Raw genomic sequence first — 19572 nt, 5'->3', positions numbered from 1 at the left:
ATCTAATAGTACAGATAATTTGAAACAGTCCTTTGGGGAGGGGTGAAAAAAACAGACAATATAGTTACAATACTGCATATCAGAATTAGCCTAGCAAAATCTCTGTTGCTTTGTTTGCCTTTTTGATACCTGAGCAAAGCTGGAAGTGTGGGTTGCGCTCCCTACCAAAAGCTAAAGCATGATGGGAATGTTTAGAAAAGGGATCCATTTGTGTCCTGCCTTTCATATCTTCAGGTTGTCCCAAAGCATTTCACTATCAATTAATCACTTTTGAAGTGCCCGTCATTGTTGGTACATAGGTAAACATGGCAACCAATGTATACACAACGGCCTTACAATTGGCAGTGTGATAAATGACCAGTTAATCTGCTTTTTTTTTAACCTGTGGTGGTCTTGGTCGGGAACAACTGTTGGCCAAGCCATCTGCAAAATTCCCGTTGTTGTTACGGTCTTCGACATGCACCTGCTCAAGCAGGTAGAGCCTTGGTTGAAACATCCCTATCCAGCAAATTCTTTTCCTATATCTAAAATACAGGATGTTTTCAGAATCCTTGCACGCCAATTGTTTTTATCTAATTTGTTGGAGTGTTAGATTGAAATATGATTTCAAGCCTATGGTTAGCAAGGCGTTGCATTTTAAAAAACAAGTTATTTCTTTGGCCATGTTAATAAAGAGCTGGTTAAGAGAGTGCTGATTTAGGAAGACAGCAGCTGGGTGCCAAGAGGGCTAATGAATGCTTTTTGTTTTAATTGGAACTGATTGAAAAAGAGCTTGGGGCTGGCACAAATTGTACAGCCTTTTTTTTTTTAAAGACATTAATGGGCTTTCAGGCATATTGAAAGCTATGAACCCTTGTAGCTTTAGAACTATAAACAGTTTAGTGTTCCAGAATTTATTTTTTGTTAAATAAGGCTTGCAAAATAATTTTAATTAAAAAAAAAATTGTAACAAAATGTTATAATATTAAACTTGCTGAAGCAACTTGTTTGATTGTTGGGTTATGAGAGGTTTTTGTGAAGTTGCAGCTTTGCAAGTGGTTGGAGAGCTAATCCTTTTGTATTAACTGTTAACGTCTCAAAAACATATTCTCCAAACACAAATATTAGGAAATGTTAGGAAATATTTAGGAGAAAGTCTAAACAGGAAAAATATGTTTTTTGGATCATTATTTAGAACGATTAAAACTTCAACCATGGATTGAAAAAGGAACAAATATGATTCAAATGAACTTACTATGTTCCCCAATGTTGTAAATACATAGGTGTGTTTGTGTGTATTTGCAGAATGGTGTTTGAATGTACTTGAAGCCACTGAGGTAGGTACCAGCTTCTTTCTGTGTGTTGTGTGAGTGTCTCTGGGGGAATAAAGGATTCAGCTCTTGGAAGTCTTGCTCAGGTGGTTAACAGCATCTTTTACATACCATTTTGATGATCTTGTCGTTAATGACAAGGCATGAAGTAACCATGATGGAAGAGATGTAAACCCGATATATGAACATTCATGGGAATTGATGTGTAGCACGGTAGAAGGGTAGCAATAAGGAAAAGCCGGGGAAAAGGGCAATCATAGTTTCCACAACTAGAGTGGAGGTAGGGGATGTTTTTTGCCATGCTACCAATTTCCTCTCCTCCAAGGAACACAATGAGAGGAGTGTTGGATAGGATATTGATATTAAATTGTGTGTGTGATTTACCGAGAGAAGAAGAGCTTGGAAAAGTTCAAAGATGAAGTCATGGGATTAATCAAAAGGCTTTTTGAATTTGAAATGAAAGAAAGTGACGGTTGGTAAAAAGCCTTGAATTAGATAGAGATAAAACTAAAACTAATTAAGAGACGGTGGCTAATTTCAGTGAGGCATTTGTCAAATGTTTTTGAGATGCACAAAAATCACATTTGTTAGATGCAGTTGCATTACAACTTCATTTAAAAAAACATGCATTACCTCCTGATTGATGAAGTTCCTGTATTTTATCATGCTTTAGGTCATAAGTGATAGGAGCACAAGTAGGCCATTCGGCCCATCAAGTCTACTCCATCATTCAATCATGGCTGATCTATCTCTCCCTCCTAACCCCATTCTCCTGCCTTCTCCCCACGTGCTTTATTATGCTATAGCATGGTTGAAGTGTCAGTCGTTCCCCTGAACATACCTGGAGAAGGCTGTGTAATTTGAACTACATTTTTTGGGGTTGACGTGTTTAAATATGTAAAGAACCCGCAATGACTGTCACTCGAGTGCAAGAGAAAGAATTAACATTTTATTTTTTCGTTTGTTCTTAAGTGACCACTTTTGCCAGCTAAGAATTGGTAATGCATGTAATCCATGGAGAAAATGCATACCATAACAAGCCAATTCCATTTTTCAAGCTCAAGTCCATGTTTTCAGTACCTTGCACATATTTCACATTGCTGATACCACAGAATTTTGATTTATGCATTATTTACAAGGTCTGAATGATGCAACAGAAACATTCAAAAGTAGCAATCTTGCAACTTGAACCAGATTGCTTGAACTATTAAATGCAGGATTAGCACAGTTCAGGGATCATGTATGACTGCAGGCTGTAGGTTAGACTCCTAAAGATAAGTGAATTTTTCCATCCTTATCCTACTCCACCCATCCTTAGCCCTCTCCCACCCTCCCCTCCTTCTTCAGTTCTCTCTCTCCTTATTTACCTTATTCTAAAGGCTCAACACTGCTGAATTATGAACTCACTTGTTCTGGCACTTGTTTCAGGTCTGGTGTGCAATCCAGCTGGGAGGATTCCACAGCCAAACTCCATCACTGGCTGGCAGTTGTGTGCAAGTATCTGCAGTGAGAGGTCACTGTAAACCCATTAGGAACCGAAATCCCAGCCATTGTATTTTTTTCCCAGCTCAACAATTTTGAGGTCGATCGGGGCGACCTGTCTGACTGAAACAACTGTGTATCTGAGGCTTTACATATCTGCCCAAAACATCCAAGTTACCTGTTCACTTGACTCATTTTGTGTCAGTGAAACCTTGCAATGGCAAACCATGTTAGCCAACAAAATAGCTGAAAGCACTTGAAAAAGAACTGAGTCGAACGAAGGCTGAGAAACACTTTAGGACATATTAAAGAAATTAAAAGAGCTATGCAAATTGAAGCTTTGATATTTATTAAAGAAAACGTCATTGTGTGATCTGGTGCAATTGTTACCTAGTAATTAAATATTGTAGATGTTCTCCCAAATGTGTTTGTATGGTCCTTATCATGGACCCAAAGTTAATTTCTAGTGCAGACATGCAAGCTGTATTTTAAAAGCAGTGGGTAAACTGGAGCCTTGGCTGTGGGTTTGTCTCGATAAGGAGACTGAGTGATTAGGGAAATGCAGATCTATGTAGCTGAAAGGAATAAATTTAGCTCGGATCTTATCAGAACATGCAGTAAATTTCGGCACATTGTTTTCCAGGCTTTGGCCCAACCCCACAGAATAATTAGCTGCAAGTGCTGCATTGCAATTGGAGTGCAGAAGGGGTTTCCAAAGCCTTCTGAATTGTGTTGGCTATCTTACCATTTTGCTTTAAGTGCCAAATATGCTTGGATGTACTTTTTTTAGGGCAGCAATGATTTTTTTCTGGATCAATACTACACATCATGTAGCAGAACAAAGGCTGCAGAGATATGACAGTGATGGAAATTCTGGTGCATTGGAACACGCAGTCCCCAGTGGCATACATTTTCCCTTTTTGAGCTGGAGTTTGTTTCAATGGATAGTGTTCTTTGTAGCCGAGAACAAGTATCATTGGATAGTAACTGATAAAAAAAATGGGGAGGGTTGACAGTTAACAAGTGTAGCTTAGGTGGTTAGTTTCTGTTGTGAACACCATGTAAATGTGTGAGGGAGGGGTGTAGACTGCTGAATTAGGTTTGATAGATTTGTTGATTGTCTTGGAGGGGTGTAAATAATGCAAATCTGTAGAATCTATAAATAATGCAAATCTGTAGAATCTACGGATAGCAGGAAGATTTGGTGAAATAGGTAACTGGTGGCCGGAACTGAGAGGTCTGAAGAAGGATCTCAACCCAAAACGTCATCTGTCCATTCCCTCCACAGATGTTGCTTAACCTGCTGAGCCCCTCCAGCACTCAGTTCCACCATTTCCACCAGAAATGAGAGGTCACTTCTTGGCGGTTTTGACTACTTGTTGAGATTTGAGCTTGCTTTTCCTTGGTGCTTTTCTGATGTAGGTATTGACTTTTGCTCCGATATTATCTCCCTTTGTTGCTCAGCTCAAATAAATAGTATTCAAGCGTACTGACAGACTATTTGATAACCACTGATATCACACTCCACGTAAACACTTTTGGAAGAAAGCATTGAATATCAATCGGGATCAGGAGACTCTCCAGTTAATATTTCGCCTGATGCACCAAACAAAACATTGAGCTCTGGGACTTGTGGAGTGAAGCTGCCGAGTTAATATTGTGAGACCTTTGTTCTGGTTGTAAACAAAATACAAAGATTAACTGAAGATAGACACAAAATGCTTGAGTAACTCAGTGGGTCAGGCACCATCTCAGGAGAGATGGAATAGGTGATGTTTCAGTTCGAGACCCTTCTTCAGACTGGAAATGTCACCTATTCCTTTTCTGCAGAGATGCTGCCTGACAGCGCTGAGTTACTCCACCATTTTGTGTCTATCTTCGGTGTAAATCAGTATCTGCAGTTCTTTCCTAAACAACTCGTTTAGTATTGTTCCCAAAGTACTTTACAAATAATTAAACATTTTTGATCACTGTTAGAAGTAGAGCAGCAGCCAGTTTGCACTCAATAAGCTCCCACAATCAACAAGCAGGGATAAAACTGCTGGAGGAACAGTGGTTTAAGCAGCATCAGTGGGGGTGTGCAGAGGAATTTTTGCCATTTCGGGTCAAGACCTGATGCATTGTCTTGCGATTCCAGCAAGCAAAGAACCTGTTTTAGAAACATTGAGTGAGGAATGGGTCACAAGGGGGGTCTTTTCCAAACAACCTTCTGTTGACCCCCCCTCCCCTTTGTCAGAATGACAACAGAGAGAATGATGACATGAGATGGACTGAATGGCCTAATTCGGCTCCTATAACTTACAGTGTGAATCTCGGAAACATTCACAGATGCTGCCTGACCTGCAGTGTTTAGAGCAGATTTCACATTTATATTTTTGAACGCCCATCAGAGAGAACAGAAAAGATCTTAATTTATCATCTCATCCCAAAGATAGCCCCTATTCCAGTCCAGTGCTCCATGAGTAGCCTACATTTCTGCGTTTAGTTTACAAGCGTAGGAGTTAAACTCCAAACCTTCTGACACAGCAGGAGTGCTACACAGAAAATGCAGAAATGAATCAGTGGGATAGGCAGCATCTCTGGATAGAAGGAATGGGGGATGCTGCCTGTCCCGCTGAGCTACTCCGGCATTTTGTGTCTATCTTCGGTGTAAACCAGCATCTGCAGTTCCCTCCTACACAGCAGGGGTGCTATGTGCCAAGTCACAGCTGACACACTGTGTGGGCTCTCAAGGATGTTGTCTAGTTATCACGGTGCAAACCTTCCCTTGGTCTTGTACATTTGGACATGTCAGGGATCTTGTTGGTGGTTTCATAGCAGCCTGCCGAGCGAGAAGTGGAGTGGGAATCCCTTTGTTGCCGTGGCAGAATGCACAAATTGCCTGGATGTCAAAATACTGCTGAACAAGTCTGAAGTTTAAAATTTTTTTTTAAACGTTTGACCGTTGCGAAAATACTTTTGGATCACACAGTCATTTTTCAATGCTTTTTATTGCATATGAAGAAAGCTCGTGGCAAATTGTTGATTTTTGTTTCATTCCCGAAAACCATGGGATCCAATTTTTATCGCAACTGAATGTTTACGGTGTTAGATTATTCTTAAATCTTCCTGTTTCATGTTGCTGCACCAACAAATGCAGTCATGAGACTGTCAGTAATAACCCAGCAGCATTTATCTACCCCTCCACAAAAGACGAATGGTAGAGTCAGCCCCAAAATTTATGGCACCACGTGCTCCAAAGCATGAAGTGTTTTATTCTCTTTCTCCTTGTGTGGTTGCCCTCCACCGTACTGCTATTTGTACAGCTTTGTCCTTCGCATTGCAAGGGCTTACTAATCACCATTTGTACTCAAGGTAGTTTGTCGTTGAATAATAACTGCCGTTTCTCTGACCAAACGATTTGGCACATTTACTTATCGTAACGTTGTGCTTTTACAGGGAGCTCCTGCAATACTTAGAGAAACTCCAATCATATGAGACATAAGGCAGCCATCTGTGCTTCCGTTAAGCTTTCACCATCTTCAACCAGAGTTACAGGATGCAGACTTCCCTCGTGTGCATTGTTTATAAGTAATTGGAGTAACTATAAAGAAGATCAGACGGAGAGGATCACAGACTTGTTTGTGCTTGATTCCAGATGTGTCATTTCCCTGATCAATTTTCCGCAATACATTAATCCCAGGCTGTTACTTAACACCCTTGTGCAAAAGAGCAATGCATGCATAAAAGCGTTGGAATAACTTTGCGGGTCAGGCAGCATCTCTGGAGAAGAAGTTTAGGTGACGTTTCGGGTCGGGACCCTTCTTCAGACTGCTCCAGACTGAAGAAAGGTTCCCTGCTGAAATGTCACCTATAAATGTTCTGCAGCGATGCTGCCTGACCCACTGAGTTACTCCAGCACTTTGTGTCTTTTTTTGTTGTAAACCAACATCTGCAGTTCTTTCTGTTTGTAGCAATGCATAAATGATTGTCAGTAAGCACTGTTGAACATAATACTATTGCAGAATGGTACAAAATGACAAAAGGCAGAGTCTTAATATCACATAAATGTGCTTTGTGTATGGTATCTTCAATGTGGCTGCTTTACCAGCAGTCACGAGGATTGAATATAACAGTGCAGTTGCATTTAAGTATTGTAGAGCGCAAAATGCACCTTCTGAAAATTCACAGCAATTTCAGAATTGCTGCAACCAAATAGCTACAAAATGTGCTGGACAGTAGTCTTACAACAAAGTTTCATTAATGCCTTGTTGAGGACAAATGACCCAGAATGGGGGGTTGCCAAATCAAAAGTCTCCCGGCCAGCGATCTGATGCTTGGTGGACAGGGATACATATGGCTAGATTGTGGAAGAAAAGATAAAGTGGGGGCTTTCCTATTTACACTAATGGACGAGGTGCTGGTGAGGAGAGGTGATCCGGAATGGAAGATCGACACAAAATGCTGGAGTAACTCAGTGCAGGCAGCATCTCTGGAGAGAAGGATTGGGTGACGTTTCGGGTCGAGACCCTCCTTCAGACCCTGATCCAGAATGGAGCTACATCTTATTTCTTGATCTTCGCTGCCAGATCTTTAACCGTGTTTTAGATGTGATCCTTGCATTCTAATCCCTTACATTTATAGCCATTCATTTCAGAACGCAAGTGAGGGTATGTGTATATACTTCATTTGAAAGCACATCATGTCGCACTCCATACAGTGTCACATAACGCCACACCATGTGATTAACTAGAAAAGGTGCCGAAAAGATTCACAAGGATGTTGCCCAGTTTGGGGGGCTTGAGTTAGCAGGAGGGTTTGGATAGGCTAGGTCTGTTTTCCCTAAGGAAACTGAGAGGTGACCGGATGGAGGTATATAACATGATGAGAGGCATAGATAGGATAGAGAACCAGTGTCTGTGTTTCACATGGTAGGGTTGTCTAAAATTAGAGGACATAAGATTGAGAGGAGGAGGTTTCAAACGGGATATAAGAGTTAAATTCTTTATACAATGAAAAGTTAGTTTGGAATGAGTTGCCAGAGATGGTGTTGAAGGCAGGTATGACAAACACTGTTTGCTACTTGAATGAGCATATCATGGAATTAATGCAGGAAATTGGGAATAGCATAGATAGGCATGATGTTTGGCAAAGACAAGTTATGACGACGTGCCTGTTTCCTCGTATTCTACTTGGATAGCTTACAACCCATTGTTATGAATGTTGAATTCTCCAATTTTAGGAGAACTCTAATTAACCAACCCCCCCCTCCACCCCCCTCCAACTTTCCTCCCATCTGCCTGACCTGGATTCCCACCTATTTCTCCCCTCAATCCCTGGCTTCACAATCTGTAACTTCAAAAAATTTGTCACACACCAACTGTTCTTATCTCTGGCCTTTGTTCCAACCATTAGCCTGTCAAAAGAAAAACCTTGCCTTTATTGACTAATTACCTGCCACGCTTTGCCCTGCCTCACCCCTTTCCCAGCTTTCAGCTCCCCCTCACAATCAGTCTGAAGAAGGGTCTCGTCCCAAAACGCCGACCTGAGATGTCACCTACCCATATTCTCCAGAGATGCTGCCTGACCTGCGTTACTCCAGCACTCTGTGTCCTTTTTTGGCTGTTTATATGCTGTATAACTCTGACATCTCAAGGAGTAATTCTTGGCCCTCCATCCAGCCCTAGATTGGAGCAGCACCACAAGAACAAAACAACCACTTTATTGCCCTGAGCTTCTTGAGTTGCTGCAGCTGCTTCTCACCATTGTGCAGCTATCCCCAAATCCACTCATGTTATTACTTGTGAAAACTCACACGCCCGCCTCTTCCAGGTAGTGCAGTTCCCTGGGGCTTGGAATATCCTCCAAAACTAAATGCCTCGCTGCCCTTTTGAAGCAGCTTTGCTTTAATAAAGGAAAGAAAGACTTGCAATTATAAAGTGACTTTGTGCTTTACAGCCAATGAAAGTGCTTTTGAAGTGCAGTCACTGCTGCAAATGTAGGCTGCATTAAGCAGCAGGAAATATGTTCCTCTTTTGTACTGCCGAACAATGTGTTCAAACCTTTCCAGCATCCCAACAGCGACCAGGTCAAATCTGTGAGAGGTGGCTCCTTGAGGTTGCCTCTGGCTGCACCTTATTCTTCCTTCCTAGGCAGCAGTCCGTCGGGGTTGAGGATGATAGGCTTCCATTCCTGTTGTGTGGTTTCTGAGGACCACATTCCTTCTTTCACCAGCTGCATTTGGAAACTGCTTTAACGGTATGATGATTAAAGGGGAAAGTATAAAGGAAAATATGTTGGACTGTGCATACTCTTAATTCTGTAGCGTTATAAAAACTTCTAACTGGGAGTGTTGGACAAATTCACCCACTGCCAGTTAATGTAGGAATTCAGGACTGTTAAATTTGAGCAGAAGCTTCAAATTTATCCAGCACACGCACACACACACACACGCACGACTGGCCTGGATAGAGTGGATGCGGAGAGAATGTTTCCATGAGTGGGAGAGTCAAAGGCCATAGCTTAATAGTAGAGTAAAGGGACATATCTTTAGAACGGAGATGAGGAGTCACCTGTGAAATTCATTGCCACAGAAGGCTGTGTAGGCCGTCAATGGATATCTTTAAGGTGGAGATTGACAGATTCTTGAGTAGTACGTGTGTCGGGGGTTATGGGGAGAAGGCAGGAGAATGGGGTTGAGTGGGAAAGATAGATCAGCCATGATCGAATAGCAGAGTAGACTTGATGGGCCGAATGGCCTAATTCTGCTCCCATAACTTATGAACTTATGAGCGTGCGAGCACACACACACACACGCATGCACACACACACACACACGCACGCACGCACACACGCGCACACACACACACACACACAAGTCTTAATCCAAAAATAGACATTCATTCCCCCTGCCATACGTCACGTTAAGTGAACCTACTGGGGTTTTTCCACAAACGATGAACTCTGCAAGTTCTCACCTTGTTCAGATATTACCTTGTCACTGGAGAAAAACATGTTTTTGTGGTCAGTTCATGTTTGCCTTCGAGAAAATCATACAGACTTGGCAGTCTGCACTTTTCCATAAAGCTTTATTTGTCTTGACATTATCTAAATACTGAGAAACATTTAGGGCTGTTTGGTCTGCAAGCTGCTAAAGGATTCTTGGGCTGCTAAATTTGTCAGAGCTAACATATTGGAAGTGTTGAGTGGAGCCTTGACAGGGCCTCAGTGTGCCGTGTTCATGGGTGTAATTCTTTACGAGTCCTGTGGTTAAGAAGGCATGGCACTTTGCAGCATGCTTCACTAAACCTCTCGCAGTTTAAGCAAAAAGGTCAGAGGCTGTTTACGTGGGGATGCCTGGAATTCCTGATCGAGCAATGCTGCTCCAACAATAAGTTGCTGCTCTGCTGGTTTCTATAGAAAATCTTCGATTTGGATAAGGTTCTGGCTTACGACCTGGCCCTTGATTTATCGTTAGCTGCGACTATGAGAGAAAAGGTTAATTTGATTCACAGTTCTTGGCAGCCGTTCCAATTGATCAAGCCGTTTTTTTCTCCTGGCCTGGTCGATTGAACTATCAACCATTAGACTCGTATTTGATGCGATTCCAGAAGGGACAGGCTGGCCTTTTATGTCAGGAGTGAACACTGCCATTTTCCTCGAAAAGAAAGGCAAGGATTCCTTTGCTGAGCTCCCATTTGAATTCTTTCAAGCCATTGGAAACATTTTCCTTTTGCTTGTGGTGCTGCAGTATTTTCTTTTATGCACCCGTCTCTTTCAAGCAGCTCTTCTCTTTGTGCTCAGCACTGCAGAGCTGAGAAAGGACCAATCGGCTTACCGTGCTCCCAGCAGGAGCAAGCCAATGAAGTGGCATCTTTGGTTTGGCAATGCGTAACCCTGAAGGGAGACGCTTAAACAAAGGCTTTCACTGCAGACAAATGTTAAGTGTCTTCACTTGTCTTTCGTCTTCACAATTTTATTGCCCCGGCTCTTGAATGGAGCTTGCTTGTCCCTTTCTCCTTTTTAAACAAGAATTCTAAAGCTCTTTTTCTTATGAGGAAAATGTGATTGTGCATTTAGTTTGGCTTTCGTCTCTTTTGCCACAGCTGTACTGCTTGCTGCAGCTAGTGGTGACTGGATCTAGCGATCACTTTCGGGATGGGTCGAGGGAAAAAGAAAAGACCCTCTGGCGATACAAATGCATCAGCGATGTAAATATTGTTGATGTATTCAAGAATTTAATGCGGCTGAAAGCTCTGTGTTACCGAAGGGGGAAAACCAACTGGGATGAGAATCCTGTCATTTCATAGACCCCTCCAAACGGGGTATTTATTGTTCAACCGGGGCCGTTAGGGCAGTTACAGAAAAAGCCGATTACCGACACATTATCAGTGTCTCGTTTCGTAGGAGGTCAGCATCACTTTCTCATCAGTAAAATGCACCAGTGTCACTTAAGAATAAAACACTCGTGTGTTTAGATTCCTCCCCACAGTAGCATTTTGTCAGCCCTTCAGGGAATTAAGTTACAAGGTTGTTCTGTTTATAGGTCCTCGGGGAAATGAGTTCGGGGGGGGGGGGGGGGGGGGGGGGGGGGGGAGGAGGAAGGGGGGAGGTTTCTTCCTTCCATCAGTCTGGCGTTGCGTTTTGTGATCTTATTCACCGTGGACAGAGTTGTTGATAATGGTAGAGTGTGGAGCTTTGATGTATATCCTGATAAAATACGTACAGCAAAGATCTGGAAGTTCAAAATATCTGTTCTGAAACAGGCAAGTTGGTTCACATTTCTCACTGTAAAGACAAGCCGTATATTGCATTGTCAGCGTTAAAAAAACCCCAAAGCAGTGCCTGTGATGGGGAAGGAATTGTTAATTGACCCTATCATCAGGCCAAATCAGTGAAATTTTATGTCCCCCACAGATGCTGCTTGACCCGCTGGATTCCTCCAGCAATTTGTTTTGTGTTCCAGATTCCACCGTCTGCAGCCTTCATATTTAAAAACAAATTTCCCCACCTATTTCTGAAAGTATGCAATACTAATCTGAATTGAATTGATCCTTGAATGAAGAGTTATCTCGCTCCAGTAACTCCCAGGGGAAGAAATTATCACTGTGTAGTGAAGGAGATGTGAGAAATAATAGCAATGATATGTAATTCTAAATGATTAGACAAAAAGCCCGCAGTCAGTTTTACTGCGGCCATTGAATATTTTGTACATCACAGTAAAAACAGCAGGAGAGGATAAGGGATCGGTATAAAAAATTACTCAACAGTACACCATGATTACATGTAGAGTAGCCAACAGAAGACAGCTGATTTTGGAGGATAGTTTGAATAATGATTTCAGTTACGTTGAGTGCTATTTAATCACTTTCCCTGCATTATTTATAATGGTGCTCACCACATTCGAGTTTAAAGTCTTAGTTTGAGGAGTGTAATTTTGTTTCATCCAGTGGTTACGAGCAATTTGTGCATAAGATGCTTTCAAATCATTTTAAGGCAGAGGTGATTTCATTGATTTGGGTTGTGGGGAAAAAAACCTTTGTCTGGCAGGATTTCAGTGGCCCAGCCAAGGAGCTGCGAATGAGAGGTTTGAGAAGGAGTTCGATTGACTGATGTGACTCTCCAAAAAGGATAAAGTAGTTGGCTTTAGCTCTTCAGTTGCTATTAACATGCCCCCTTACCTCTCTCCCCACTAACTCACCTCCCGGTTCAGCAAAAACTGAACAGAGTTCACAGATTACCCTGGGCCAGCTCAGCCTCTTCGTTCTGGAGGCTGGGTTCAGTGTGCGCTGGCAGCTTTCCAAGCAAAAGCAATTATGTGTAATAATAGCAAAAATTAAGAGGTGAGTGTTGCCGTTTTACAGCAGGACGTGGCCAGAACCATTTCCTTCTGTCAGCCGTATCTCGATTACACACTTTAAAAAAAGCAATTTCCTGTGGTCTTGACTTGAGGTCAGTGAAGCCAGAAACAGGAAGAATGCAAAGCCGCAGCCTTAGAAAACAAACGAGTGTTAAGCGTGCTCTGAGAGAAGAGATCAAATGGATCTCCATTTTTTTAACGTTTTATTTTTCTTGCGTTTCTTGCAGGTGTCCTGGTGGTTAATGTGACCTGGCGAAATAAAACCTATGTTGGCACACTGTTGGACTGCACAAAGCATGATTGGGCACCTCCAAGGTAAGCTCGCATTGCATGTGGTTAAAGTCTGGCTTTAATCCAGGATAAAATGCGATAGGGTATGTTGGTCAGCATGGACAAGTTGGGTCAAAGAGCCTGTTTCCACACTGTATGACTCTATGACCATTGACTTTTGTGCAGAAGAACCTTAAATCGGGCATACGCCAAATGGAGCAAAATATGCTCTGTGCCATTAAAAATAGATTCTCTGGTTTGTCTGGTTTCTCTGGTTAGCACATGATACCAGACATGTATGTAGGAAAGAAATGCAGATGCTGGTTTACACTGAAGATAGACACAAAATGCTGGAGTAACTCAGCGGGACAGGCAGCATCTCTGGAGAGAAGGAATGGGTGACGTCTGAAGTCCAAATAAGGGTCTTGACCCAAAATGGCTTGATTAGTACAGGTGTCAGAGGTTATGGGGAGAAGGCAGGAGAATGGGATTCGGATGGAGATAATTGAACGGTGGAGTAGACTTGATGGGCCGAATGGCCTAATTCCACTATTCCTTATGACCTTATGAAACGTCACCCATTCCTTCTATCCAGAGATGCTGCCCATACCTATACATATGTTCCTAGAATCAACAATATAGAACATAGAATAATACAGCGCAGAAACAGGGCCTTCTGCCCACAATGGCTGTGCCAAACATGATGCTAAAGTAACCTAATCACCCCTGGCTGCATGTGATCCATATCCCTCCATTCCCTGCATATACATGTGCCTATCTAAAAGACTTAAACACCACTGACGTATCTTCCCCCACCGCCACCCCTGGCAGCACGTTCCAGGCTCCCACTACTCTCTCTGTAAAAAAAACCTGCCACACACACATCCTTAAACGTTGTCCTTTTCACTTTATAGCTCTGCTCCCTTATAACTAGAGTAAGGATGTTTGGCACATCTAAGCAAGATGGGGAGGCAATTTGTAGGAAAATAACTGCAGATGCTGGATTAAATCGAAGGTAGACACAAACTGCTGGAGTACCTCAGCGGGTCAGGCAGCATCTCAAGAGAGAAGGAATGGGTGAAGTTTCGGGTCGAGACCCTTCTTCAGACTGAAGTCTGAAGAAGGGTTTTGACCTGAAACGTCACCCATTCCCTCTCTCCTGCTGAGATGCTGCCTGACCCGCTGAGGTACTCCAGCATTTTGTGTCTACCGGGGAAGCAATTCAATCCATTATACTCCTTTTCCATTGGAATCCCTGATCATCTTATCATATAACCTAACTGCGTTTAATTCCACTCTCCTGGAAAATCTTTGCATAATAAAAAGTGTCCTTACAATGATTCAATGTAATGATTTGTTATTGTCACATGTGTACAGTGAAATGCTTTGTTTTGCATACAACCTAAATCGTACAAGACTTCACCTAGACAGTGCACAAGTGTCACCACGTGTCTGGCGTTGACAAATTTACAAACGTTCACCGAACAGTCCTATTCTTCCCTCCTTATCTACTGCCTGCTGTCGCACGTAGAGACCGCCCTTACCACCCCCCCCCCCCCCCCCACCCTCCTCTGCTGGATGGCCCTTTGTATTTGACGGCCCCTCTCCAGGTCCCCCCCCTTCGTTCTCGATGGCATCCCCACCGGGCCCCCCGTTCATGTGGTTTCTTTACTCAGTTTGTACTTTTGTTTCCCTATTCTGATCGATGGTTGTGCACAGGATTTGCCTTCTTTATTCCATCCGATACCTCATTCATCTCTCAGTGGTCTCCTTGCATTTGCCTGTATTGAAGATGACTTGGCCCTCTGAGTCTGCCGTGCGAGTCTGCCACCTGGTCTTATAACTGAGGTGACTGGGCACGAATGGTGCAATCTGACTCGAGCACTGAGCACTGCCCAACACAGCGCACCAATCTCTGAAGAATGTAGCACTACAGCCAGATGCTAAACTGGTCATTTTAACAATTGGATTGCACTGATTGTGATCAATCTCCCCTAGTGCTGTATGACTGCCAGCTTAACAGCAGCAGCCAATGTGTAGAGTGCTGTTACATTGCGAGGCAATCCCAAGGTTGAAATTAGCCAAACTCATTTGATGCAGGAATTTAACAGCAACAGAGAGATCATTCATCTGTTCCATCTGGACTGGTTTTTGATTCAGAGCCAGAGCTGACCTATTATATCCCAGCCTTGCTATCAGGAATAGGCAGTCTTTTAGTCTGCCATATCTTTAAAGATGTGTAGCAAGGAGCTGCAGATGCTGGTTTAAACCGAAGATAGATACAAAATGCTGGAATAACTCAGCAGGACAAAATCTTTAAAGATTATGGAATTATTGTCCGTAAGACAATTTTCACACACAGCAGCACATACTCCTTATCATAGATGCATAGATACATAGACAATAGGTGCAGGAGCAGGTCAATCGGCCCTTCGAGCTAGCACCGCCATTCAATGTGATCATGGCTGATAATCCACAATCAGTACCCCGTTCCTGCCTTCTCCCCATACCCCTTGATTCCGTTAGCCCTAAGAGCTCTGTCTAACTCTCTTTTGAATGCATCCAGTGAATCAGCCTCCACTACCTTCTGAGGCAGAGAATTCCACAAATTCATCTCCATGTTATCCCTTATCATGTATCTATGCACTGTAAATGGCCCGATTGTATTCATGTATTGTCCATCCGCTGACTGGTTAGCACGCAACAAAAGCTTTTCACTGTATCTCGGTACACATGACAATAAACGAATCTGAACTGAATTGTAATCACAAGGGTTTCCTCCCACATTTCAAAGGTTAATTGGCTGCTGTAAACTGCTCCTGGTGTGATGATGATGAATAAAATTTGGGGTGGGGTTGGGGTGAGATGAGTGGGTGTTGATGGTAATTTAGGGGGAATAAACTAAGATTAGTGTGGGATTCATGTAACCAGCTACCTGATGAGTGATGTAGTGGGCTGAAGGGCTTGTTTCCGTGACTGAGTAAATAGTGTAAGTGTATCATGAAGCCAGAGGGTGGTGAATCTGGTATCCGTTGCCACAGATAACTTTGGAGGCTAAGACATTGGGTAATTTTAAATCAGGGATTGATGGGTTCCTGATTAGTAAGGGTGTCAAACATTATGGGGAGAAGGCAGGAGAATGGGGTTGAGACAGAAAAATATACCGGCCATGATCGTATGACGGAGCAGACCCGATGGGCCGAATAGCCTAATTCTGCCCTTACATCGTATGATCTTATGATAAAGATAAAGGATCTTGAGAAACTAGAGTCTGGAGAAGGGTCTCGACCCGAAACATCACTTATCCATGTTCTCCAGAGATGCTGTCTGACCTGCTGAGTTACTCCAGCACTTTGTGTCCTTATGGGATCCTCAGGCACGCCTGAGTTTTGTTTAAAATTCAATCAAAACCAGCTTTCCCCATTTCCTTTCCTTTTGACTGAATTCCAATGTGTATATATATATATACAAACCAGTCCGTGCTGATACTGATTTGAAAATGTTTACATTCCACAGATTTTGCGAGTCGCCCACAAGTGACCTTGAAATGCGAGCCAGCCGGGGGCGGGGTAAGAGGGCACGCTCCGTTGCCAATGCTCCGATGATCGACGCCGGCTTCACAGAGTTCAGGGGCGTGCAAAGCAAGAACCGGGGCGGTGCCAACGGGAAAGGCCGGCGGGGCAGCCTGAACTCCAACGGCCGCAGGACTCCCCCTAACTGCGCCGCCGCGGAGGATGTGAAAACCAGCCCCCCGCCCGTCAATAAGAGGAAGAACAAGCCCCCCGCGGAACTGGACCTCAACTCGAGCTCCGAGGACACCAAGTGTGGGAAGAGGGTGCGCACCAACTCCCGGAGCACTCCCACCACACCGCAGGGGAAGCCCGAGCCCATGTTTGTGGACCAGGGCTGCTCTTCCCCCGTACTTATTGACTGCCCCCACCCAAACTGCAGCAAGAAGTACAAGCATATCAATGGCTTACGGTATCACCAGGCTCACGCCCACCTAGATCCGGAAAGTAAGCTGGAATTTGAGCCGGACATCGAAGACAAGATGTCAGATTGCGACGAGGCTCTGAACGGCGTGGCGATTGGCGTGGAGCCGTCGGAAGCTGGAAGCGGCGCTTTGCTTCCCGGCGCTGGGGTTGGCTACGAGCAGGTAAAGGCAACGCCGTCGCCCATTTCCATTGGCACCCCGGGGACACCCAAGGGGCGTCGGGACGTCACCAATAACACGCACAGCCCAGTCGTGAACTCTAAATCCGGGAAAAACACCAGCAAAAAGAAAGGGCTTAACAGTGATCTGAGCAACCTGCCCATGATCTCCAACATGCCGGCTGCTTTGGAAAGTTGCTCGGTCCCTGATGGCAGCGGCTCAGCTTCGGAAATGCCAAAGCTTGAGGTCGAGGGGATGATCGACAAGAAAAACTTGGTCGAGAAGGAGAAAGGCAAAAAGAACAGCGGTGGAAAAGTGGACAAAACGCTATCGAAGCTGAAGACGACGAGACCTATTGCCCCTGCACCTCCCCCGCCACAGCTGATTGCTATTCCCACTGCTACATTCACCACCACTGCAGGGACAATACCAGGGCTGCCCTCTCTCACTACAACTGTTGTCCAGGCAACACCAAAGAGCCCACCACTGAAACCTATTCAACCAAAGCCTACCATTATGGGGGAGCCCAGCACGGTAAACCCAGCCCTGTCCTCGCTCAAGGAAAAAAAGAAGAAAGAGAAGCGAAAACTGAAGGACAAAGAGGGCAAAGAGACAGTAAGCCCTAAAATGGACTCTAAGCTCGCGAAGCCCGAGGATTTAAAGGCTTCCGCAAAAGAGCTGGCCGCACATTTTTTAAAAGAACATCTCAATAAGAATGAAGTGTTGTTGAATGGTCTATGTGATTCGCAGGAGAGCAGAATGGCCAGCATTAAGGCAGAGGCTGACAAGGTTTACACATTCACCGACAACGCTCCCAGCCCTTCGATCGGGAGTGCCTGCAGGCTGGAGTGCACTGGCCTGGTGAATGGACAATCTCCCATGACGCCGCTGCATGTTTTGACGCAAAATGGTGGCGACGGAACGGCTACCAAAACCAACAGCCCCGCTTACTCGGACATTTCTGATGCTGCTGACGACGGAGGCCCTGACGGCAGATCAGAGAGCGTCAGGTCAAAGATCAATTCTTCCACAGAAACGATTTCCGCCAAGGAGACTGTTGTAAAAACCCACTCCTCAGCCTCCTCTCAGCCAGCTCAGAGCAAAGAGACTCATTCGCCTTTTTATCATGGTTACGAGCCTTACTATTCCCCCAATTACATGCACCCCAGTCAGGTCAGTAGCACGACAACAGCAAACCCTCCTTCGTCCCAGAGCACCAAAGTGAAAAAAGAGACGGAGGAAGGGGCTGAGAAGAAGGATACGGCGGAAGTTTTGGAGGTTAAGAAAAATGACCCGAGCGCAGTAAACATTCCGGCTCAGCACCAATCCGTCATTACACAAAGACACCCAGCACTTGCCCAGTCACTCTATTACGGACAGTATGCATATGGGCTGTGTTATGTTGACCAGAAGTCAATAGTGACAAATCCTTCCTACAGACAGCAGTACGAGAAGTTCTACGAAGAGCAGCGGTTCGCAGAGCAGAAACTGCAGCAGATAGGGAGGGACAATGAGAGAAATGGGGATGGTCAGCAGAAGGAACTGGGAAAAGAAGAGCTAAAGCAGAAAAGCATCCCCACCGCCACGGTCTCAAAAGCTCCTTCCACGCCGGAGCCAAACAAAAACAAAACCAAGGGCAAGGACAAGGACTCCTTCTTGCTGGCAGATTCCTCGAAGCTGGGGATCACAAACAAACCAGACGAGGCAGTGAAATCGCAGATGCAGCAGCAACTGGCAGCCGATGGGCTTAAAGCCAAACAAAGGGAGAATCACCAGCTCATCAAAGAAGCAGTGGAAATGAAGTCTGTCATGGACTCCATGAAACAGACAGGAGTTGATCCCACCCTGCGCTTTAAACAGGTGGGTGCTGACAATGTCCGCAATGCTAAGTGCTAACACAATCACTTCTGATTCTTCATGTCCAAAACAAAAAAATCACTGCCCAAGCATTTAGTGTGTAATACATAGCTCAAACTTGTGGTCTAATATATACAAATGCAGCAACATTTTCATGAGATAACCTGATGTTTATGAAGGTCGGTGACATAGTATTTGTCCAATAAAACTCTACAGTGGGATAAGGGAACATATGAAAATGGGCAGCGCAGTGGTAGAGTCTGACTACGGGTACAGAGTTTGTACACTCTCCCTGCGACAGCGTGGCTTTTCAGGGTTTCCTCCCACACTCCAAAGATGTAGAGGTTTGTAGGTTAATAGGCTTCAGTAAAATTGTAAATTGTCCTTAGTGTGTAGGATAGTGCTAGTTTATGGGGTGCTCACTGGTCGGCGCAGAATCAGTGGGCCGAAGGGCCTGTTTCCGTAAAGTCTAAAGTAAATAAATATCTGTTGACTGGAATGGATGGTCACAGTTACAAGAGATTGGAGAGGCTGGGCTTATTCACATCCAACTGTAGGAGGTCGAGGGGTGACCTTGCAGCGGTTTATAAAATAATGAGGAGCATAGATAGGATATAGAGTGGGGTTTTTTCCCCAGGGCAGGGAAGTCTCGAACTGGAGAG

The 19572-nt window shown here is 44.2% G+C and overlaps 1 protein-coding gene across 6 annotated transcripts in view; it reads left to right on the top strand.

Moving 5' to 3' along the window:
- Positions 1-19572, top strand: part of znf608 (zinc finger protein 608) — a 94596-nt gene that overhangs the window by 63351 nt on the left and 11673 nt on the right. For all 6 annotated transcript variants that reach the window (XR_013547061.1, XM_078396268.1, XM_078396270.1 and 3 more), the window contains 2 exons: positions 12858-12945; positions 16417-18913. Coding sequence is in view for 5 of the 6 variants with exons in the window: in XM_078396268.1 (XP_078252394.1) it covers positions 12858-12945; positions 16417-18913 (2585 nt within the window). In the remaining variant the exon portion in view is untranslated. The remainder of the gene's footprint in view (positions 1-12857; positions 12946-16416; positions 18914-19572) is intronic.

This window comes from Rhinoraja longicauda, chromosome 3 (assembly GCF_053455715.1).
Source record: "Rhinoraja longicauda isolate Sanriku21f chromosome 3, sRhiLon1.1, whole genome shotgun sequence".
Taxonomy (NCBI): domain Eukaryota; kingdom Metazoa; phylum Chordata; class Chondrichthyes; order Rajiformes; family Arhynchobatidae; genus Rhinoraja; species Rhinoraja longicauda.
Note: the sequence above shows the minus strand (reverse complement) of the source record. Positions and strands in the feature narration are given on the sequence as shown.